Source organism: Gambusia affinis, linkage group LG23 (assembly GCF_019740435.1).
Source record: "Gambusia affinis linkage group LG23, SWU_Gaff_1.0, whole genome shotgun sequence".
Lineage (NCBI taxonomy): Eukaryota > Metazoa > Chordata > Actinopteri > Cyprinodontiformes > Poeciliidae > Gambusia > Gambusia affinis.
In genome coordinates this window covers 9,122,551-9,147,253 of record NC_057890.1, presented here as the reverse complement: position 1 = coordinate 9,147,253, position 24,703 = coordinate 9,122,551, and the positions used below count along the sequence as shown (strand labels likewise).

Genomic DNA, 24,703 nt, shown 5'->3' with positions numbered 1-24,703 from the left:
GGTGATTGATGTGAAATATGCCCTCCCTCATTGACTGGATGAACTCCATTTTCTGCTCCTAATGCAGAAATCACTCCGGGTCCCGAGCATAATGATTTACGATGAATCTGTGTCAATGTTGAACTCGGCAAACCCCACGTAATCCATCTTGCAGATATACCTACCCCTAGCCCACCCTACCTTGCCAGCCCGCAGCCGCCCCATCCTCTCAGCCGTCACAATGGGGGAAAGTAAGGAATGCGCTCTCGCTCACTTCCTCCCTCTCTCGCTCTCCACGTCTGTTACTGTTGAATCCATTACAGGCCTGATGTGTAATCACGGAGGACCTCTGTGCCCCCTCACACTGTAATTACCTGGATACAGATACTCCCTCACTCCATCCCCAAGAGCGGCTCGAAACTCCATTAACCAGCATGCAGTGCTTTCGGTTGCTCTGTCTGGGTGTCTATGTGGAAATTTGAAGTGCGGAGGAAGAAGAAGGTTGAAAAATGTATTTAAGTGATTGGATTTTGACCTCTGCGATGACCATTTCTGAGGGAATAAATCATGATCTGAGCAAAATCCCCACTGCGAGCCACCCACCCCCTCACCCTCCGATATGGAAATCTTTTCAAGTACAGTACACGCAACATGACTGCACCGTGAAATCAACCCCTGTTGTCAGTCTTTGTATCCTACACAGCGACACCGCTGTTGCTGCTGACAAACATTATCTTGTGTGTGATCATGTGCGCAGCGCCACCCTCCCTTACCTCCCTCCCTCTCTTTCGAAATAAGTCAAAGTGGAGCTGGCTGTGTAGACACAGTAGGGTTGTCACACTGTGTCAAGTGTGCGGGTGTCAGCGTTGCATCTGTTGCAGTCACATCTCAGAAGACACGAGGAAGCGTCTCTCTGTTGACTTCATCTGTTTGTTTGGCAGCCTGCCTGATTGCCGGAGTGTGTAGTGGCGAAGAGGAGCTCCGGCTCAGTCGGCGCAAACGCCTAATCCCTGCTTTGCTGGGAGAACAGGGAGTCTGCTCCCAAACAAACAACGCAACAGGCAAGCTCCCGTGACTTCCCCGCACCATCCTACAAAGAGGCATGCTGGATCTTTTGGGGCTTTTCTGGAATACATTTTGCAAATCTGAAAACATGCAATATTTTGTCACAGGCTTGATATTGGGAGATTATTCACTTAACTCGCATCAAGCTATTGCAGTAGCTAACTGATAATGACTCTTACATCAGCGCAATGGAATTTTAACCCATTCTGCTCTCAAGAGTTGTTTAAGTTTTAGCAATATTGGAGGATTTTTAGATTTGAACAGCCTATTTACAGTTTTGCTGCAAGACCTAAATCCATAATTTGACTAGGCTACTCCAAGACCTTAAAAACCTTTAGGTTTTTTTACGCCATGCATTGACCTGCTTTATGAAAAAAGTACGCCTTGGTTTCAGCAGAATGCCTTATTCTGTCAAGTTATTCATGCCCCAATATAAGAAAGTAGATGGGCTGATGCTTATCTCCAGTGATAACTGGGTGAGAGATGGAGTGCATCAAGGATAGAGCACCAGCCCATCACAGGACAACACATAGATACACAGGACTAGCAAGCATGCATGCACACACAATTTTGAGATACCAGTTAACCCAATCGTCATGTTTTTGGATCACTTCTGAAGAAAGGTTTTTCACAGCAGACAGTTTGGCACCTCAGTGCAACAAACACTCAGGTGTTTCTGCTGTCTGCATTCCATTTAGATGACTTAATGATTGTTCATGCTCTCTTGCTGTCTCAGCTGACTGCTGTCCTCGAATGAACCGAGACTTAACTTTACTAAGATAGGCAATGTCTACCGGTCTGGGCCTTGTTGCGCAGACATGTAAACGGCTCCAAAAGTAATTAGTAACACAGTGTCTTTGCAAAAGGCCTGCAGTAGATACTACTGGACTCTGAGCTGTTCTGTATTAGTTAATAAACATAGTCTGCATTAAACTGAGATGAACCCATCAGGCAAACTCAGTTTGTTTGTCTTTTTTAGAATAGTAGCTAACTACTAAGTAGTCATGATCAAAATCTTAAAGGTGTTTTTTTGCGGCACATATTGGTATCTCTGAAACAATATTTGGGCTATATTGTTTAGTACCACTTACACTTTAATGTTCAATTAGATGATGATTGAAATAGTGCCAATTTGCAACAAGCAATCTTAAGGTCCTCTGCAAGACTATTTGATCCAAATTCAGTCCATATCAATGCAAATGATTCTATTGCAGTCTGATTGTGCAGTAAGAATTGGCTCAAATTTCACACAATGCAATTCATCTGAATCTGTAGTACAGCAGTCACTCAGGTAATCTTAAAAAAAAGAGAGATTACATACAAAATTACCCAGCCATTTACTGAAAAAGAAGAAAACAAACACGGACAATATTAATGGAAACATGTGTTATTAATGGTTCTTTCCATCAAACCAAAACACAGAAGCTCTGGTCCAGGGCACTTTCTGTTAAATAAATAAAACAGGCAACAATAACTCAGTGAATGGTTGCATCCAGGGAAAAGAAAAACAAAGAGAGCACTCAAAGTTAATGACAACGGACAATTAAGTAAAAAAAACAAACAAAAAACCCCAGCTAAGAGTACTTTTTATGAGCAATAGCAACATGAACAACAGAGTCATTTCAGACCATATTTACACTTTCATATGTGGTCTCTTCTTGCTGTTCAATTTTTTTAAAGTTAAATATTTGAATACATTTTATAGTAAACGTTTGTCTCAGAGAGAGTTTTGGAAACATGTTTGTTAAATATACTATAACCTAGTATGAAAAATTTCCATCGGGCAAAATTATTTAAATTTTTTCCAATTTTTTTATTTATTTATTTTTTCGTCGCGCGCGCGCGCACACAAACACACACATAAATCTGGGTAAACATCAACAGGGAGGGCTTTGTTTTCCTCCCTGCCGCCAAGGCGAGAGAAAGCGAAAAGAGTGAGGCTTCACTAGTTGCGCTGCTGGAATCCGGATATGATGAAAATGTTTTAGACCTGAAGTGTCCCGAGTAAACTTACCGCAACTGCGCGCCGAAAGCGACAAGGAGGATCATGTTTTCGACTTTTGTACGTCAAAAACCATCTGGAATATCTTGGACTACGAGCGTCGAACAGTTAGAGTAGGAGTGAACTGTCGGGTGTGAAGTTTGTCGTTTACTTTTCCTCCTAACGTTTTGAGGAACGAGTTGAAGGAGGGAAAGAACGATGGGAATAAGTCACATTTGAACTGTAGTGAGAGAGTTGTCATGTTTGAAAGGTAAGTCGGACACAAACAGTAAATCTGCCATTGCTTCTTGTTATTTATTTTTATTGCTATGAAACAAAAAAAAAGTCAGACCGTGAACGAATGGGCTGCTTATAAACTCTTTCAGCAAAGTTTATATAAAGAGCGTGAGGGAAATTTCCGCTAAGTTTTTCTGGAGCTCGACGTCACTTTTCTCGGCGTGTGAATAAGCAGTTTGAGGAACGACTTCCATAGTTTTGCTTTGTGTCTAAAAACGCTGCGCTGATTGTGAGACTTATTGCTTTTTGCAGGACTGAGGGCTGAGGAAAAGAAGGGAGGAACTACTTCTGCTGGTGGTGGTTTATAATTTTTTTTCTCCCTTCGAAGAGGACGACTGTCTCATGTCCAAGGAGACTGTCCATCCATCAGAAGGGCCGGCGGGTCCAGGACAGGGCCCACGGCAAGAGACAAGTCCCCTGCTGTTAGCGTCACACGGTAAGAGAGCACAAGACAGGCCATTAATCAGTGGCTTTAGGTGTGTATTCAGCGAATTTAGGTTAATGTCAAATATAGGGGTTCCACAGAGGTTTTGTCAGAATGGATAACTTGTATATTATTAAGCGGTGGTGGAATAAATAAAAAGAAAAACTCCCTAAATGTATCGTGGGAATTGTTCACAGGGCAGCAGCTGGGCAAAGAGGCTCACTGCCCAGAGCGGCAGGCTTGTTGGGCGGCAGCAGGAGTTGTGAAGAAAAAAAGATTAAAAACTTAATCTGAGTCCGCAGAAAAGGAAAGACCATTTTACATAATTTACAATTTGTATGTAATTGTAGTGGCCCCTGTAGTGAAGGTTAATAGTTCAGTGGGAGAGACAAAATGAGTTAAAACAATTTTTTTTGTTTAGTCAGTATTTTTCATTGGCACATTCCTAATTATCCTAGCTTGGGATTGATGGAAATGAAACAAATTTGGGTTCTGTTTTTTTATTGAATAATGGCATAATAATGCAGGTTTGTCCTCTCAAAGGCTAATAAACTTTAAGTTTGTGCAGAATACTGGAAGACAAAACGATGAAAATAAAACACAACACTTAAAACCAATAAATAAAAGCCACACACAACCAAAACCACAAAGAAAATGGATTATGAATTCTCTGTAAACAAATTTTGATCAGAATGGAAATGATCAAGCTCAGTTTAATTTATTATGCGATTAGTTGATTAATTGCTTACTGCAACAAGATTCATTTGCACTTCGTATGTGGAGGAGTGAAAATCTCCTGCCCTGACAGCAGCTGAGAGGTAAAGATGCGTCACGACTGATGCTCCTGTGAGGGTTTTGGGATGCGCATAGGATCCATGACAGCTCCTACTGAATATTGAGCAGAATAAAAGCAATGGTTTGAGATCAAAGTCTCCACTATTGGACAAGAGCTGCATTTTTTAAGAGTTAGAGTGACCTAAGTGCTTCTATATGATAACGATGAACTTGCCAAATTGGCAACACCAGTAGTTATTTTCATGCCCACTCAGAGCTGGGTAGGGGAGGAAAACTTTCTTGTGTTTGTAATATGCAGTGATAAATGTTTCTTCAGGAATTTGACTACAAGAAGTACTTGTACTGCTCACACCAGCGCTTTTGATTTTGGCCACCTTTTATCCAGACAAGCACAAAGAGTACAATAGATAACCCTTGACTGGTAGACTCTGGTAGTTCCTTGCCCAGAGCACTATTTGTTCAAGAACAGCCACCACACATTTGTAGCTTGCAAGCTTAAATGTGTGAAACACGTACATAGCTCATGTGTTCATCAAGTTCCCCCTCTGTTTCATCCAGTAAAATTGAGCTATAAATATACTTACGTATTCGGTTTCGAAACTTGTGTTGAAAAAAAAAAAGAAAAATAAACAGAAAACATGAGTGAAAGTAGCTTTGGGTTGGGATTTTCTTATGCTTTCAGGCAACTTTCAGTAAAAGTCATTATCTGCGCGCTAGTCTGAAAGCCTTGATAATGTTTGTGCCTGTTTTTTTTTTTTTTTTTTCCTTAATAAAGTTGGAGGAAACACCCTGCTGACTATTAACAGCAACCACACAGCCAATTATATTTTTTAATTAACTTTCCAGTTGCCCCTAAGATTATCACATGTAAAATAAGCTTACCCCCACACCCGCTTTTCATTTTTCTTCAAACAAGCAACGGACCGTTAACCGATCATCATTATGGCAGTTTCAAAAAGAAAAAAGTAGGACAAAGTGAGCAGTCGCAGGGGACTGCTGGATTGTAAATGGATTCAATTTTTGTTTTTGGTGGATTTTCCCCTTCAGTGGATGGCGGATCTGCTGGATATAGGCTGATTTTAAACAAATTGTGATGCTTAAATACTCCAATTAATCTCACCATGCTTCCACTTCGAGTTTTCCTGTCTTACACCTCTGACCACTTATCCATAACTGCTTGCAAAGTGGATTGTTATTGCAGTGAAGCAAAGCTATAGCAGGTCTGCTCCATAGTCAAACAGTTGATTCAGTTTCACATCAAAGCAAGAGTATGCAATAAACAAGCCATAATGTTAAACACAGGAAGCCAATTTGAGAGACAGATTAAGAGTTTCACGTGTCTGTGCATGGCTATCAGGCCAGTTTTTTTGTCTTAGCTATTTTTTTCATTTTTTTATATTTTGCCTGGATGCTTTTCCAATTTAGATGAATGCAGCCTTTATAGCAGGAAAAGAATCTTGGCAGGTAGAGCACAGTTGGGAGCACTGGGAGAGAGAAAATGAGATCCAGAGCTCTGGCAGGGACTTTCACCTGAACCGTCCCACCATGTCTCACACGTTGCCAGGAGGTTGTTTTTGCTGGCGGCAAAAAGGAGGGCGGCCTTTTGCACCTACAGGTTACACAGCTGATATTCGGTCCGGTACGACCAACCCAAACAGGAATGTTAACATTTGGTACAAAGTGTTTATAGGTAACCTTTTTTTTTTCAGCAGTCAGGAGCTTGGCATTTTGGGCATTAATATGCTGTTGGTTTGCAGATTGTTTCATAATGCTTTGAGCAGTTCACACCATGTAACTTTATTGCATTAGAAAAATAAATCAGAAGCACACTTTTGTTTCTGAGTGTGGATTTTCTCTAATCCTCGCATAGATTCATACATCCCCACAAGTATTTGGTTAAAAGTCACTAATCATGCACTTTTTTGTGGTCTTTACTAGACGTATGGCATAGTGCTGCCCCAGTTAGCCACTGTTCTTATCAGAGATAATAGGGGTTTATTTAAATCCATTGGTATGTACACACAATCTGCTCCCAGAATTCACAAATTTTCATCTATTCCAAGTCCAGAGTTCATCAGGATCATTACCGTTTTAGAAAACCCATTTGTTTCAAAGTGGGCTATTGATTTCAGGTGAGGGTGTGGTCTGCACGTGCATGGGCTGAAAACAACAAAAACAATGTTGGATGGCATTGTCCTGTGTGTGCTGGTGAACCTGTCTAGTTTAACACAACTTCTGATAAGGAACATGTGTTACACTTTGTCCATTTGAGACGGAGACTTGAAGGTGGAAGCTAAGGGTTTAAAAGCGCATGCATGTTTTGATGACATGTTAAAATCACAGCGCTACATAGGGCCATGGTATAACTACAGTGGATTGAAGATATCTTCCAAAACGCCATTGGTTTCCAGACAATGGTCTCGTGTAAACATAATCCAAACTATTCCAGAAAATTGTGGACTTGGGTTAAAAATGGGCTCTGTACCAGGAAAACAAACTCACCTCTTCTGCCATAAAGATAGACCAGCTATTGAGCCAGATGGATTTTAAACCAAATATTTGTTGGGGCGTATGTATTATGCCACACTCTGTGTTACAATAAATCCTTACGAGCCTCACAACAAAATAACTTCCATGCCTATGAGGACTGTATGTAAACGTCTGACCACCCATTCAGCTGCAGGAACTTTTATTTTTTTATTTTGAGCCATACTTAACATCCATGTCTTGTGACTTCTCTCCCCAGATGCTTGTGACAGTGAGTCATCAGGAAGCGCGCCTTCTCCTAGGAAACAATCCACTGAAGGACAAAGTCACGTGACGGAGGAGAACCCTAATTATTGCAAGCCTGTGAGGAGTAAGTCTTAATGACCCGGGTAAATTGTGGGAAAACAGCAGTACATCTTTGTGCTATTTTATTCTCTCTCTAAATAATAAACAATGAGCCATTTAGTTGAAGAGAGTCAAAGTGATTAAGATGCCAGATCAGCCTAACTGCTGCAAGTGACTGTTTTTTATTCAGCATTTGAAACTGCTTTAATTTTACTCAGATTTTTTTTTCTAATGGCAATATTCTTGCCTTATAGGAAAAGCTTTTGTTATGCTGTTCCTGTGTTAGGGTCAGTTACCCAACTAAAATATTAGCGTCACTGTTTCCAATTACAGTAATACCCAGATAGCAGCTCGGCCTCTTGGCAAGTGAGTGGAACATGCCTGCTGTCTTATTCTGACGTTATGACCAAGACTTGGCTCAATCGGCCATTTTTACTTCTTCCAAACCCTCAGCCATGTGTTTTGCAAGAAGGGAAATCCGGTTTGTGGTATTGGCCGTCCTCATGTACTCAGACATTGGCCGTCTTCGCGTATCGATTGAGTCCTACATGTAGTTTCTTTAACCCTGTGCCAACATTTACCTCTTCACAGGATGTTATTGCAGACTGGGGAAGAGTGTATTTTAGTTGAAGTAGCTTCCAGGTTTGGAAAATTGGGGGGAGATGGGGAATAGACTTGTCTAGTCCATCAATCATATCATCCATAAATCTGTCTGTCCTTCCATCTATCATCCGTCCATTCCTATGTCTGTCCATCAGCATTTCTAACTGTACATTAGTCCATCCAACTATCTTCTGTCAGTCTGTCTGGATGTCTTCTTTTCTTTTTATATATTCGTGTGTCTCTTATGTTGGTCTGTTGTATGTTCACCTTTCCTTCCTTCCATCCGTCCATCAACAAGCCGGTTGCCAATCATCCGTCAATCGTACAACCCCAACAACTCGACAGTTTAGCCGCTTGTCCGGTGTAAATTCAGGGTGAACTTTTAAATGCACGATTCAGAAATGGACAAAACTGGAATGCGTCTGACCTTTTATCGACTAAAGTTCTGTGAACCTCTGGAGGCATCTTCCTAATTAAAAACAAAAAGTCTGCTATAAAAACCTTTCAACCGTTGCCACTGCCTACTTTGTGGCATTTCTTCTGGTTCAGGCTGGAAACTTTCTCGCGACTCTGATCTAATCATATTGTTTTATGCAAATGTGGAGCACAGCAAGGCTCTGCTAAACAGCAATTTGCCATTGATTTAGAAGCACTTCTAATTAAACCTAGTTGCACAGTAATTCCACTCCATACAGAGATATAGATTGCAGGTCACAGAGTGAAACGCGACTAAAAGGCTTTGTGTATGCGTGCTTCATTGTTCCTGAGAGGAGTGAGATGTGACAACATGGGCTAATAGCAGCTGATTGCTGCTGTAATAAGGATTGTGTTTTCATTTAATGCCATTCTTGACTACAGGTCTCTTTTGTTTCACTGTTGTTAGCCTTTCCAGAGTGCCCTTTTCCTCCTACTCTTTTCTTTTTTGTTGTTTGTTATTAAGCTTAATGACTTAGCTGTGGATTATTTGCCAGAGGAGGAAAAAATAAAAAAATAAATAAAATGATATATTTTTAAGTCATCAAAGTGGTGCAATGAAGTTCAAGTTTACTTTTAAGTCTTGGATATCACTTTTGACTTGGAATTGATTTTACCCTTTTAAGTTGATAATGCATTTTGGTCGAGTTATCTTAGCTTATTTATATCACGAAGTCCCATGGGCTCACTGTAGTTTAGCTGTGTTCGAGGGGGTGCTGCGCTTGCTGCTAGGGGTAATTGAGAGCTCTCTCTACCGCAGAAACAGGAAATCAATAAGAAATCATCTGCCTGCCCACATCTGAGCCTTTGCGGTTTTCTTTTCCCCCGGCTGTCTGATTTAGAACTTGTGTACTGTATCTGGACAATAAGTTTTCTCTACAAGAGGAAGTCCATTATGCTGTTTTGATAACAACAGCGATCCCATTTCAGCTCCAATAACACTGTTTTGACAGGTCAGCCATTACATCAGCTGGGTCGGTCCTCTTGAAGCGAGTTCCTGAAATTGGCCAGCGGTTGCATAATTCACAACAGGGCACCCATAGGACACAGGGTGCAATCGCAGGAATTTGTAGTGAACGGTGATCGAACACAGCTGTAAAATAAACTAAACTATTTCAAATAAGAAGGAGATTACAAAGGCTGGAATTTGTCTGTTTGGAAAAAAGGAATTTAAACTATTTTTTTTGCATACTTTAGTACTTCTTCCATTGTCTTAAAGATACATATTTTCATCTAATCCCGCTGAATTCTTCCTCCCTTCCTCCTGTCCATAATTCGTCCAATCACAGATTTGTTAATCTGTGATTTTTTAATAGTTTTTCTACTTATTGCCCGATTACTCTCCAAATACTTACTTACATTCATATGGAATTTTTGTAACCAGAACAACTACAAAGTATCTATACTTTAAAATTGTCTAAAAGGTGCTGAGAAAAATACTGTACTTTTAGAAAAGTATAAACTTTTCCCATTACAAAAAAATGTCTATGACCCTTGGATGGTTTTGTGTCTGAGAGCCGTCTGGTTTGTTAGACAGCAGTGTTCGCCTCCTTTCTCAGAGAATTGTCCATCACTAGATCTGCCATCCAGGGTGAGGTGGGAGAATTCCTGTGGGGAGAGAGACATTCTTCAATGGACCGTTCTGCTCTTACGGCTGATATCTCTGCAAACAGTGCTTTACCTCTTCAGCCACCTCCTCAGAATAAATCACTACCACCTCGCTGCGGGTTTTAGGAGTTTAATCATCACGTTATTCACCAGATTGCAAATAGTTTTTTTTAAAAATTATTATTCTTTGGTTGATGAAGATGCACTTGCTAGCCTGTGTTTTTTGTTTTTTATCTTAGTGTAACTTTATAAGAAAGTGAGGTCAAATAACACGACTCTTTCAAAATAAAGGATTTAAGTCTGGCCTCTGTGTGAATCTCAGATTGCACTCATTGGTGCCACACGATTGAGTTTATTACCCTTTAGGAAGAGTTGACCTGTTTGAAATGAACTTTGTGACCCTCCACACCCCTCACATAATAGATGCAGAACGGATTTAATGTGCAGTCCTGTCCACAATTTTACTCCACTTTGTAAATGCAAACTTTGGATAGATGAGATGTTTATCCGGTGTTGATTCCAACACCAGATAAACCCCACGCATTACCTTACGCGCCTTTCAAAGAGCCTGGGGCACTTTGAGACTTTTAACCTCATGTCAGTTTGCTTTTCTTTGAGTCTTTATGCCAGTTATTAGAGCTCTGTGCTGATTGTTGTTTTGCAAGATTCATATCTTTATTGTAATCCCTAGAGCCCTGTCTTTGCAGAAAAACTGCCTCCAAAGCATAGGCCTATTATAAACTGCACCGTAATTTTCAAGTGATTACTTACCAGTGGGTCATGGAATCAAAAACTGTATAAATAGGGTGAAATGCTAGTGCAGGGGTTGATTAAAACGGTCATTGTAATTCTACCTCTGTTGTAATTATTTTCTCATTGTCTTGCTGCAGATAGATTTCATATGGGAAATTTCAAGTGCGTTAATTAGCATATTTTACTCAAAGTACCCACAACTGTTCACCTTTTTTTTTTTTTAAGATATCCAAAGTAGTTGAGCCAATTGATTAGATATGCATAGCTCAATTCCTAATTATTTAAGTGCACATTAAATAAAAGGGTACACATATAGATTTTAGTCATTAAAGAGTCCTTTTCTGTTTTCCTTATTGTTGAAGACCATGTTTCTCATTTCGACTCAAACTGAATGATGGTCATAGGTACTCATACCTGTAAACTTCTATGAACACTCAAACTTTAATTTAGTAAACGAACACAAAGTGCAGTGTATTTGCAAATACAAGCCTGAAAGGTGTGCTCTGCGTTTGCATTCCTGCCCAGATCTGCTCTTTGAAGAAGCTTAGTTTCATTCACTAAAACTTATTCTTCTCAGTGGGTGTGATGTGTTCAGTGTGATAACTATAATCCACCACACATTGCAGTTTGCATTCAATTAGAAATAATAGTTTATATCTCACATGGCCAGAGAATGTTCCTGTTGTGCTTCGGCAAACTGGAAAATAGCATCCTGATGTTCTCTTACGAACAAAAACACATAGATGCTACACAGGTGGTGCTTTTTTTTTGCATGTAATTGTTTGTATTAGATTTTATTTGGTTGTGGTTAAGTAATGCAGGAGAAAAAAAAATGTCTGTAAAACATTCAAAGTGTTTTATTTGTAAAAATGTTAAAGTTCAACTTCACAGTGATACATTTGAATGTTTTTAGGTCCTGAAAGCCCAATGAATAGTTTACAGTATGTGCTTGGAATGTGACAGGCAAAGGTGAAGTTGTTGTATGTTTGGAAAACTTCAGCAAGTTCCCAGCTTTTGGATTTTTTTTATTTTTTATTTTTTCATATAAATTAAAAAAAAAATAATCAAAATTCTCAGGCGTAAAGCACAGGTTGTGAACTGCCAAAAACAATGATGGTGTCATTGCCTTTCACAGCCCACTCATACATGGGGGTGGGTGTCCAAAAATGGAAAAAAATAAATAAATAAAAAATCCACTAGTTGAAATGACAGCAGCACAGGGGGTATTACTAGGCCCCTAACAGGGTTTTGGCTCCAACATTAAGGTTAAAACCCTTTTCTATTATGAGATCTCTGCTGATGTCGCCCCACTAGCCCCGAACCCCCCGAGCTTCCAACTCCGTGGCCCCTCCGTGTTTGCAGGTTCAGCGCCTCTCTGTTAGGTCATTCGGAGCAACCCCTCCACCCACCCCGATCAGTGAAGGGTGACCAGGGGGACCACGGGCTGGCCGCCGTCCAGACACACAGAGCCACAGCTGACACTGCCACCACTGCCGCCCACCCCCGTTTTCTCTTTCAGGCTAGAGCTAAAATCAATACAGGCGTCTCTGTGTTTTAAAAGCCACTCAGAGGCAGACGAACACCTATGTCCCAAAGGCTGATCTCTCAGCTTAAGGTCTTGATTGGCATCTCTAAGACAGGAGGCACTGACCCACAGCTGTCCCATTAGCAGCGGGTTAATGCTGAGATTGATACAGAGCAAATAAAGGAACTGGGTGTGGGGGTATTTTGATAGACTGCCTAACCCCTTTCTGACCCAGAGAAGGACCTCTGTGGTATATTTGCGCCCATTTTTGACTTTCCGAATACAGTTTTTTTTTTTTTTTTTTTTTTTTAAATGTGTTGTTCTTTTTGACCCCTGTGTGCATATTGCACAGTGTGACCCCGCCTTCCGTTAAATTTAAACAAACAAAAAAAAAAGGAAAGAAAACGGCAAGTTTTCCTCCCTGGAGGGAGAATTTGAAGCTGTGTGGAAAAACTGAGTCACAGATGTAACTGAAATTGAAAATATAGCCCTCCGTTTTCTTTCCTTCCCTTTCCCCTCATTCTGCCTTGCTCCCGAGTTTTGTTTTAAGTCATCAGAGAAGAGAGGGTGGAGCACGACTTTTGGCATATGAAGCCTGGCAGCAACCTCAGGCCTGCTCTGAGTCACGTCACAACTGATCTTTGTAAAAAACTGTGGTAGTTGGCCGTTTAAGGTCTAATTCAAAAGAATATGTGCAGGGAAGAAAAAAAAAAGAAACAAAAATACTTAAAAACTTAATCAATTGCTTAAATTTATCTAAGGGTTAGTAGAACAAGGGTAGCATTAAGATTCTGTGTGACAATGTGACAGAAAGCAATCGTGAGGTAAATGGAAAATAATTCATGTTTATAGAATAACCTCTGTGAACACACACTTGTGAGTCTCGCCACTAATTTTTCCAGAGGCCTGGATTACAGATTTGGAATGGATCTGCACAAGAGGTCTCCACAATTGATATGATGCTGGATTGTGGTGACGATGTTTAGTAGCCATGTGTTTCTTTCAAACTTTCAACTTATTGGCCAAAATCAATAATAAAAGCATGTGAACAGCCATTAAAGCCCGGTATGTTAATCAGCTGTGTGTGTGTCCCCACACCCTCTGAAGCATCCCTGATTTACTCTGTAAGCAACCTTTTATCATTTTAAAGTAACAGAAAATGCAATTTAAATCTTGGAGTGATTTTCATGCAGTCAGTGAGTATATTTAGCAAAAAACTTTTATTTGATCAGAAATTGGTGAGTTTCATATTTTCTCCATTTTTGTTTTAGCTACTCTCTCCTGGATTTCCCCCTTGGCACGTCACAAATACTTTTCATACATTTCAGAACTCTATTTGCAAAAACATGTAGGAGGTGCGTTATTTTCCCAATTATGTGCCTGGTTTGCTTTGTACGTAAAATCCAGACAAATTGTAATGAGATGAGCGAAAAGGTTCAAGAGGATGTTGTGTGTTTTCTGCTTTGTGTTGCACACAGCACCGAAGAACAGAGACGTCAGTAACGGCAGATTTTGCAGGGTCTGGCGTATAAATCATCTTCCCTTGACAAATTTAAAATGAAAGGCAGCATTTCAATGGGCATTTGGTTATTTTAGATGGCAGTCAAACATATTAATCTTGGGAGAATGTTCCATTTTTGAAATCAAAGGATAATTGATGATACCCCACCCCAGCCCAGTACGATAGCCCGTTCCACCTCTTTCCCAGCATCCACACCTTAACACTTGTGCTGAGAGGTTCATTTTGCCAAATCAAGCCCTCGTCTTTCAAGATGCCTTTGCTGCCGTTAAATGTAATTAAGCAGAACAAGGTCCGAGGGGGTTATTTTTTCCACTTAATCAGCAGCAAAATTTGAAATTAGTAAATCCCTGACACGCTTTCTCTCTTTGTGTTGGGTAGAAGCGACAGCTGCGGTACAAGTAAAGGAAGTGTCACTTCCCCCAGTGTGTCGGATAATTCAAATATAAGTGAGCGGTCTAGAGAACTAAAACAGTGAAAGGATATGAGTCTGTGGCTATTTAAAAATCAGTTAGGCCGTTTGTCGGAGTGACCCAGAGCAGCAGTAAAATGCGGAAGAAGGTGATGTTTCCTGTTCAAATGAGATGCAAAGCAATATGATCAGCCTTGACAGGTGAAGACAGTTAATAGAGTTCCATGACTGGCTACCGCACACACCCAGCATGTCATCTCTGCTGATGAGGATCCAATATCAGAGCAGGTAATTTAGCTTTCTTCAGCAATCATCATCGTCTGAACACCATCATTTTATCTAAAATAAATACAAAACATTGTCTGCCTGTAAATGAACTGACAGGGCAAGGATTGCTGGTTGATGGCCGGAATCACTTTTTCTTCTTTCTTTTTCTTTTTTTTTTTATGTCTGTTGGAACAAGTGACATTTCTGTTAACCCGTGTCAAGTCGCCAACCGGTTTGTGTGAACGCTGTAGAAGAGAGTTCTTGTTGGAGATCCATACCTTGCTATCTAATCTTTCTATTTAATGCCGCCTTTACAGCAGACATTTCACATCTAATATTAATAAAATCTTTTTTTTTCTTTTTTTTAAGAAATCCATTGCTCATCGGACCATGTTTGTTTTTTAGATTTGAATTATGACAATATACCCTTAAGAGCTATGTCATCATTCATTACAAGTATCTATAACATTTAAAAATCTCTTTATTTCTTATTTTGTATATTTAAGGATAAAATTCTTATCCTTAAATATAAGGTTTATATTTTATATATTTACATCTTTTGGTTCCTCTGATTGGGTTTTTAATGTATCTTGTCTAACTTTAGCTCATTCTGCTCCACTAAAAACAACTCTACACTGACATGAACGGGATTTGGTGCTTTTAAAAAACAACAACAAAAAAAGCATTTTATGTAGGTTGTAACTGATTTTAAAGATAAAGTCATATTTTTAAGGAATTGGTCAAACTTAAAAAGAGAGGGGAAAATATCTGCCTATTCCTTTTGCATTCCAAGCAGTCGGTGCATCTGTGCTTCCAAATGTTATGGGATGCTTGAACGTTCTTCCACATATTAAGTTTTTTGTAGCCCATTCCTTTCAAAACCCTTTTTTTCCCCCCAAAATAAAGAAAGTCCTTGTCTTGGAGTTTAGAAGGTCAGACAGTAAACGAGGCTTTGATACGCCCAAGGAAAATTACAATCAGAGCCCTTTTGTAATAACATTCTTTGCACTATTTTTCTCTCTCTGCGTGTCCCCCTCCGCTCTCTCTGCTGCGTAATTCCCTTGGTTTTGCGTCTATAAATACGACTGGGGAAGATGTATAATTTCTAATGAGAAAACGTATCCCTTTGGATTGAAAGCAGGGTTTTTTTTCCACACCACTGTTTGTTAGGAGGAGAGATGATACCTCAGGCTGTTTTGGCAGCGAGTGGAGGCGGGGGTGGCAGTCGGTGGTAAGAGGAGTCGGACTAGGTCATTGCACATTTGCAAATTAGCATTTCAATCATGCAGGTACGCGGACCATTCAGGCAGAAAATATACATGTTTTTCTAATACGTGGCATATAAAGATAAACAAGGCGCAGGGCCTGCCTGTTTGGCTCCTAACTAACAGTAAAGGTGCTCGCATATTCTATTCAGTGTAAATTCACAAAACTCGCAGCGCGTTGTGTAATAACGGCTATTAGGAGATGACTACAAGATCTGGGTTGGGGTGTTTTATTTGGAGGGACTGATGTGACATTTCTGAATAACTGTATGCTGTCTATGATGGGCATTCTAATAAGCCTGAGCAAACACCTTTCGCCCGTTTCTCCCTGTCTCGGGGGCATTAATATTAAAAAGGACCAAGCTTTAGAACTGCGGATCTGCTGTGATTGTTCAATCTTTACCTGCGACTTCTCATGCAGCGCTGTGCAAATGAGATTCTCCATACCGCCCTGTTTGACCTTTTGTGGTCTATTTTCATGCTCCCAACTATTTTAGAATGCTTGTTTATACAGCTTTGTTTCAATTGACACGTATGCGTGCATACATGTATGCATATCTCACCTTGGTGGGTGTGTGTGTGAGGACCTCCTCCTCCTTTTCTTCTTCTTCTCTCTCTCTCTTGTCGGTGCAGTTTCCAGCTCCCTCCTGTAGGACCTATTTTTCTGTGCCAAAAACGAGGTGTTTATACAGAATACTCGGTTTTACATACAGCGCGATCCCACCCCCCCGCCACATCCACCCCTGCACTCCCGTTGTCTTCAGGCACTCCGCCGTGTGGTCCCTGTGTGGCGCAGCCACTGAAGACTCTGTGACAAATAGCAATTATATTTGTGTGTTCTTCATGAATCCATCAAGCGCTGGCCTTTTAAAAATGCTCCCCAGATATTTGAGGCTGTCAGCTACTAGTAGCTGGGACCAAATTGGGATGCTGCTTAGACAGTCAAGAACCACTCAGCCCCTAGTTTCCCCTGTGATGTGTGTGACAGCGTGTGTAGGGGAATACCATGTTTTATTCAACTACAAACGTACACCCTCAACAGTTGTTGATGTGCTGGAAATAGGGCAGTTACAAGTCCAATTTGAAGCTTGCGTGTGTGTGTACGTTGCGTGCGGATGTCCAGCTCTTCCTCCAAAACATGTTGTTCCGGTGCCTGCGGTTGGGCTGTGTTCATTCAGTCATTTCAGGACTCTATTGCTTTCTTAGAAGATTGTTGGACTTATGTTTTTTTGTTTGTTTGTTTGTTTATTTGTTTTTAAACTGAACTTGCAGGGATTTGTAAGTTTCACACCTTGGTATTTGCTGTAGTAGGGAAAATGTAGATCTTTGCAGACCCAAAGGAAGTTGTTCAAAAAAGTAACTTTAAAGTATCTTTAGATGAAATATCAGATTGTATTATTTCAAAACATATTGCCACAAAATGGAATTGGTGGAAACTGAGTCCCAAGAGTTTTGGTGTTTCAGACTCAATGAGGCTTTGCGCCTCATTTATAACCCCAAAGGTCACAAAATACAGATTCCATGAAAACTTTGAACATGTTAAAACTGTAATATCTAAATTACAGGAATGCTGTATTAAATGAGTTATTTGAATAGCCAAAGTGTGGCATCAATAATGTCAAAAACTGTTTTTGGGTATTGTGTATTTCACTAAATTAATGTTCTCTGGAATATTATTATCAATGACAATATGGTTTTGTCAGTCAGGCACAAACAAAAGTGTAAAATGTAATGTCTGCTTTAGTTTCCCATTACTAGACTAAAGTGCACAGTGAAAAGTTTTAATGGAGTCCAATTCTACAGTTTTTCCTCATTTCTGCTTTTTCTCATTATCTCTTCATTTGTCTCCTGGTGACTGTACGAGTCTGTCATTGCCATCTTTGACAGTATGATCATTATTATGATCAATGATTATGAATATTGCTCCATTGTGTCCATTAATCTCAGTCTCCATTTTCAGCAGGTTAAAAATAAAAGACTGCCACTGTGTGATTTCTGTCCAAACCGAGGACCTGCTACCGAATAGCAGAACTCCGCTGAGTTTAGCCACTTCTGTGGAGCTCTGCACTGCGTCTGAAACCCGACTAACCGCTTATGTACTCTAATTTTTACTTGGTGGTTTCTTAATAAGTATTTATACGTAGGCAAATTGGAAGGTTGACTTCCTGCAAAGGGAAGGCAATTATGCCTCCCAGTCTTCTTTGGCTGTTTTTATGCATTGAATGTGAGGGTCCATGCGGCTGCTTCACTTAAGCTAAATAACGGGAAATGGCCGTTATTAAGCTTATTATGGCACTTTACAAATTGGATAAGAAACTGCTTTGACAGAGAGATGAGTTTGTTATATTTTATTCAATCCATAAAGCTTTGATATAATCTTTTTGGTGTCGTATCTGATGTACGGGAGCTTAGTGGCATATGGGTAATAATTAAACATTATTATGTTTAATAACAAACATGGGTTTATTTAATGTGCAGAAGTCTTGAGCCATCACTCATTTGGTTAAATTTAGCTAATTTTAAGTAAATCATGTTCTAAACTGTTTGTGTCCATAAAATGTGTGAATTGTTTTTGTATCCGTCCATTGCTATGTGTTTATCTGAGTTGGGGGCACGTAGTTACTGGGTCCAGTAGGGAGAACTCTGGTGGCTCTTTCTGGTGACACTCAGTTCTGGCAGGATGCTGAAATCCACCTCAACTGTCCTGAATACAGTCCTTGTAATGCAAAACAATGTTATACGTAATATTTACTTTTGGTATTTTGAGATCACAAATGAATGCAAAAATACCAATGAAGCTCATGTTACATTTAGTCATAATTTTCAACTTCATGTGCAAAATCTCCAGGTAGTTTGATAGTTCTTTAAGTTCCATAAAGCTGGATGAAAAGTCTGAGCTCCTAATCATAATAAAAAACCAAAAAGAGAGAAAAAAAAAAGTTAATATTTGACAGGAATAAAACTGTCTGTGTAATTTGTTCTGGCAAAGGGATTTCCATTAGATTTTATTGCATGAAAACCCAAATACAATAGGAGAAAAAAAAAAGAGCAATACCACCCATAAAATTATACTTTGATTTTTTTTTTTTTTCTATGAGCCTTCGGGTTCAAACACGTTTTTCTTTGCAACAAAACACATAAATGCGGATGTGCCGTTAGTTTATTCCTCGATATATAAATGAAAAAATATCCCTCCGTCAGCTCCCAAAGCTTCGCAAACTGTGATAACACTGCGATTGCACACTGTGCTGACACTGATAAACAAGACCAAAATTGCCTACATAAGTGGGGGGAAGAAAAGGAAAGTTACACTCATTAAAAACGTGTTAAAAGCAGCAACAGATGTACCCTCTTGCGATTCTCCTTGTTAAGAATGATTCAGTCTCCATACTTTGTCATGGACGGGCTTCTTGTGGCTGTTTGTCTTTCGGAGATGAAAAATCCAACAACCTGGCCTTTAAATCACTGCATAATGAATTCTGTGGTGTGCCATGCAGTTGTCTAATTCAAATTGCCTGGAATCCTGATCCCCAAAGTCTGTATTTGTTTATTAAAACAGCAGGCAGACGCCTGCATGAGGAGAAGGCGAAAACCCAGAGTGCGTATTTAATTGCTTTGTTTTACATCCACATTCACGTCCGGCCTCTCCCAGGGTGATGTGTTGTTAAAAACTGCAAGGCCCCATTCCCACACTCCTGCTCTCTTGTTAACTGTAATTGCACTTGTTGGTGAGCTGGCAGAAAGAAAATAAAGATGGAAACAAATTACCAACATCGCATTAACGTCCATGTGTGCATCCACTTAGGAAAATGTGTGGGTTTTTTTTTTTTTTTTTTTTTTTGGTGGGGGGGAACATTTGGAGGCTTGCAAAGGTTTGTGTTACAACAGCTGGTAAATGTGACAGAATATAAAGTTTAGTTGCAACGATTCCATATAGACAATGCATATAAGGCCTAAAATAAGTAAGAAGGGTTCACTCAGAGAAACTTAAAAAAAAAAAAAAAAAAAAAAAGGAGATGAATAATTCAGAAAGTCTGGCAGCGTGTGCACATGTACTGTAGCTCTGATGTGCAGGGAAGCTAAAGCTGGAGTTAACTCCCAGTAGAGCTGAATGTGCAAGGTGTTCCTCTCAGTGAAATGCCACCTCCTTTTTCCTCACTCGCATCCTTCCTTTTCCTTCTTATCAGACAGGTTGCTGTCTCTTGGCTTTCTGCGACTGTCACACACGCACTTAGAAAGTCTGGTTGAGGCCATTTCCGAGCTTTCAGAGGAGAGAAGATCATTACCGTTGCAGACAGCAGCCATTTTACAAATTTGTACACTATCACAGGCTGCCTTTCCTCCTTTTTTTTTTTTTACTCTAATAATCTCTCCGTCTCACTCTGACTTAACTCACCAAGCAGCTGCTGCCACAAATGTGTTTGACTACACAGGTGGCTTTCATGATTCTTTCACATGTGAAGTTGTACGTTTCTGCTCTTCGCTCGCTTTTTCGGGTTTGAAATATTAGTCACACGACTGACATTATCTTGTTAAGAGTGGTGGCAGATAAAGTGCAAGATCCAAGGAGGGCTCAAAGTTTACGAATTTTCTAAATAGTTTCTCATCAGTTTTCCTAAGTGGCATTGCACATTATTGCTTTAAGTTATTAAGGCAAATTAATATGCCCAACAAAAGTTTGAGCCTTAACAACAACAAAAAAAAATGGCTCTATAAAATCAAGAAAACATGCTTTTATAATTCTATTATTGAATGTTGCCTTGCTGATATTAATTGCAAATAAGCAATATTTTCCTGACTCCCTGCTTTCCTTCATTGAACTGTGATTCAGCATCCAACATGTTGTGCAGCTCTGTTGAAGACAACAAAGAGCTCAAAATGACATCCTGTCACTTTATTTTCAACAGCCCAGCCGCGGTCCGAGTCTGATCTGAAACCAGCGCCTTCTGAGGAGGCAGAGCGACAGACTGCCAAGGACCAAAATGGCCTTGCCCACAACAGCTCCGGCACGCCCGCAGCGACGAACGCCAACGGAATCCACACCGGTGTCGGCAGCCCCGAGGGCACGAGGACGTGCACCTGCGGCGTCGGGGCGAGCGTGGCGGGCAGGTCGGGCCCCGGGCACGCGACAGCCACGCCACAGACAGAGCAGCCCAAGAGGCAGCCGTCCACGCCCGTGTCTCACAGGGTGCAGAGGAAGCTGAAGTCCAGCTTGTCGGTCAACAGTGACAGCAGCAGACGGAGCAAAGGCAGCTCCACGAGCTCGCAGAAACCTCCTTTACCAGAGGGTTAGTAGTCGGCACACAATGTTGGCAATTAAAGATTAAAACACAGTACTAATTCAAACTAACTTTTCTAACTCCTAATTATATAATTCTGTCTTTTCATCTCAGCTTCTGACGATCCTAATATCATTCTAACTTTGTCAGCAAAGCTTCGAGCAGCAGGGATTAGTCAGGGAAGGTAAAGGCAATTTAGACACTAATGATGAAAATCGACCTTATGGCGTGTTTAAACAGTTGGTGTCATTTGGTGTACAGCTTCTCACCCAATATGCCGCCAAAATTATCCTGATATTTATCAGAAATTTTGGGGAAAAAATAAAGTTTTCTGATTCCAAGTTTATTGGTTTTTGCTTGATGGCAGCAGTTCAGAAAGTATTGACCATATCCTGGTCTTGTTTGCATAAAATCAGCATCCATTTTCCTTCATGTAGGAAAATACAAGCCTCCTGACTTACCAGAGTTCGATAAAAAGATCAGATGAGCGAAACCAAAATGGCAGGAAGCCTGGGGCATTTTCTCGGAGGCTCTTGAAGTAATACCCACATCAGCTATCGATAATAAATTCTTACCTTCTCTCACCTTTTAATGATGAAGGTGCCTGACCTCTCGTATTTATCACTCCCGTCAACCAAATGACATCTTATCTCTCTCCCGTGGCTTTTATTTGCCTTAACAATAAGTCAGAGGCTGCGTTGGGCGTGCGGGGAAGCCATCACTTTTGTCAGGTGAGAGGCTGAGGTGAGTCCGGTAATGAAGGCGGCTGGCCGGTCCTCTTCCGTCGGGGAGATAGGTGCGAGTGTCTAACGAGACCTGAGAGCACGGGGTGCCTATTAAAAGTCGTGACCAACCTTCTTCGGGCCCCTCACACCTCTCTGGGCCCTTTTTGGCTCTCCCCACATCCCATCAGCAACACCTTGGCCCTCATTAGCAGAGCCCTGTTGCTCCCCTCTTCAATCTATTGCACTTGGTGGCTGTGTGTTCAGTACGCTTCCCAGGGGATAAGCATATTTTGCTGTTTATTTTACTTATTTACAGATTTATTTCAATGAATTGCGTTACATTAGAGCTTACAGCTAAAGAAAACCCAAGATTCTGTTTCAGAAAATCTGATTCATCTTATTCATGCATAAAAGAGATGATTTTAGTGGAGAAATGTTATTACTCAAGTCACTGATACCCTCCACAAAGATGGTAAATCACAAGTGGTCTTTGCTGCATAAACTGCATGTATTGAAAACGGAATCTAACTACATTAATGGATAATTAGGCGGAAGGAAAAATGTGGTCGAAAAAGCCACACATGCTAGGATAACGGCAGCGTTGAGGATTGTGAAGCAAAGTCCATTCATGAGTTTAGGGGGAGATTTACAAGGCTTGTACTTGTTCTGGAGCCAGAACGTCCAGAACCACTGCAGATGTATCCACGACAACAGCTACAACTGTTGGATCGAGGCCGCTGCATCTGGAGGAACAGTGGAGAGGGTTAGAATCCAAGTTGCCATGGTAAAGTGGTACAGTAACTTATGCAAGTAGCCCTGACCAAGTGTTGAGTGTGTATACTGTAGAGTACATAGATGTACTTTTCTTACTTCTTTCTACCACTGTTTTACCTTGCTTTCAAGTTTCCAGATTGTTGAAAATACTTACATGCTGCCCTTTGACCTTTATTGCCTTACCTCTCCATGGCTTGTGTCAGTGACTCAAATCAGCAGCCTTCCCCAGGATTGTGTACGTCATAACTTTACATTTTTCTATTCAAATTTTTTATTCCAAGGCACCTTAGAGCCCTTATGCATCTGTTGTGGGAAACAGAAATTTTTGGGGGGGTCGAACTAGCTGTTAGCTTTAACCATCTAAATTCATCAAAATCAATGCTTGAAATATATCCCTTTGCTGCTCCCAGTTTGAATTAAATATAAATTGTAATTTGATAAAACAAACAAACAAAAAAAAAAGACAACTTCTGTGATTGGAAGATGATTTTAAGTCGGGCTGTCAGGTCTTTATTCAATGCATCAGAGCAGAACCCACACAACCAAAAACAAAGGCCGTACCCTCATCCTCAATCCTTCTCAAGTTTAGATGAAATGCAATCACCAGACATGGTCTTGATGTGTCATGTTTTCCACGTCTTAAACGGTGGGAAAAAACAGAGTAGAGGAAGCGCGGAAAATGAAAAACACTAACCGCTCAACAAGTCTCATTACGGCTTCCGCGTGTTGCCTTTTTGAAGATGCCAGAGCTCTCAGTATCAATATGCTCGTTCTCGACTGTTTATTTCCCCCCGGATGGCAGCCAAGCTGTTGTTTGAATGTTTACACGGATTAACATAATCTGTTTGCCTGTGAAATTAGCCTCCTAAACAGCCCCTCTGAACACAGGAAACAAAAGGCGCGAGCTAGCAGAAGCTAGCTCTGGGGACTCTCCCGCTCTGAACGATTCTTGGCACACGCCGTTGGCTCCGGAGCCAACAACCCCATTGCTTCTGAGCAGCCGTTTAGCTGGCTGCTTTTTGCACAGCGGGGTGGGCCGTCTCAACTCTTGTTGTCTGTATATCAGTTCAGATCTCTAAGCTGCTTTGGCCTCGTTCCGAAATTCAGAGTCAGCCCCCCCCTTTTTATCTTTCTTTTCTGTTTCCTTGGATGTTTTTGCGCCTTGTCTCAGTCATACATTATAAAGGGGCCGGCTTTTAAGTCGTATGTGGTGGACCTTCACCATCCGACCCACATGGTCACTGAGGCTCCCTCTCCCGCTTTCTTTTCTTTTTCTTTTTTTTTTTCCCCTCATCTTTGAGGGTTTCGATGTTTTGCACAGCTTGCCGCTCCGAGGCCCATCCAGCTTGTTTTGTGTCACGGCGCTCCCCTTTATTTTTTTGATGTCAGCTTTCCACACGTCTTTTACTGTTTCCTCAGAGACGCCTGGACGGCGGTTTTCGGGCTTCATCTCCACCGACTGACATTAAACAGGAGCGTTGTCAATGTGCGCTGCGCTGAGTCTGTCCGTCGGTTGGCTTCTCTCCGTCTCCGCCCGTCTTTCTCGTGTGTTTTCTCGCCGATCTGTGCCTCTCGTCCACCTCTCTTGTGTGCAATGTACGACCCTTCCCTCATTCCCCTCCCTCCATCTCCTCCTCGCTGGCTTCTGTAAGATCCAGACTAATCGCTGGTGCTGAATTATACATCCAAGTGAATAGCTGAGACGGCTGTCCACTGCTTAATGTCTGTGTACTGTTTTTGTATCATACTCAAAGTCTGCTGTTGCACTGTTGGCATGGCTATACCCTCTGGGTGTTTCAGAGTTTGTTAAGCTGAACTTTAAAGTTTTGAGCTGGTTTCTTCGGAGCCCTCGCAGTTCACTGCCAGTAAACAGGAGAACGAGCCACATTTTCTGCCTGCCATGTTCTCTGGGTGTAGATGCAGCACCCTGCAAAAAATGTATTCCCCTTGAACTTTTTTTCACATTTTGTCGTTTTACATTCAGACGCCATTGTACTCATTTTTTCCCCCGCCTCTTTATAGATGCATCATTTTCAAATTTCTTTAAAGAAGTATTTTGAAAAACATAAGTCATGAAATTCTGACAGGGTTGCAGCTAACAGATTATTCTGATGATTATATTAACT

The 24,703-nt window shown here is 40.9% G+C and overlaps 1 protein-coding gene across 8 annotated transcripts in view; it reads left to right on the top strand.

The window, feature by feature from the left end:
- mdfic (MyoD family inhibitor domain containing) overlaps positions 1 to 24,703 on the top strand; it is a 52,653-nt gene that overhangs the window by 22,675 nt on the left and 5,275 nt on the right. For 4 of the 8 annotated variants that reach the window (XM_044108896.1, XM_044108900.1, XM_044108893.1 and 1 more), the window contains 3 exons: positions 3,575 to 3,758; positions 7,288 to 7,398; positions 20,707 to 21,087. In XM_044108896.1, coding sequence (XP_043964831.1) covers positions 3,665 to 3,758; positions 7,288 to 7,398; positions 20,707 to 21,087 — 586 coding nt within the window. In that variant the 5' untranslated portion in view covers positions 3,575 to 3,664. Of the gene's footprint in view, positions 1 to 2,670; positions 3,297 to 3,574; positions 3,759 to 7,287; positions 7,399 to 20,706; positions 21,088 to 24,703 lie in introns of those variants that run through there. The other 4 variants (XM_044108901.1, XM_044108895.1, XM_044108897.1 and 1 more) reach the window with 3 other exon arrangements.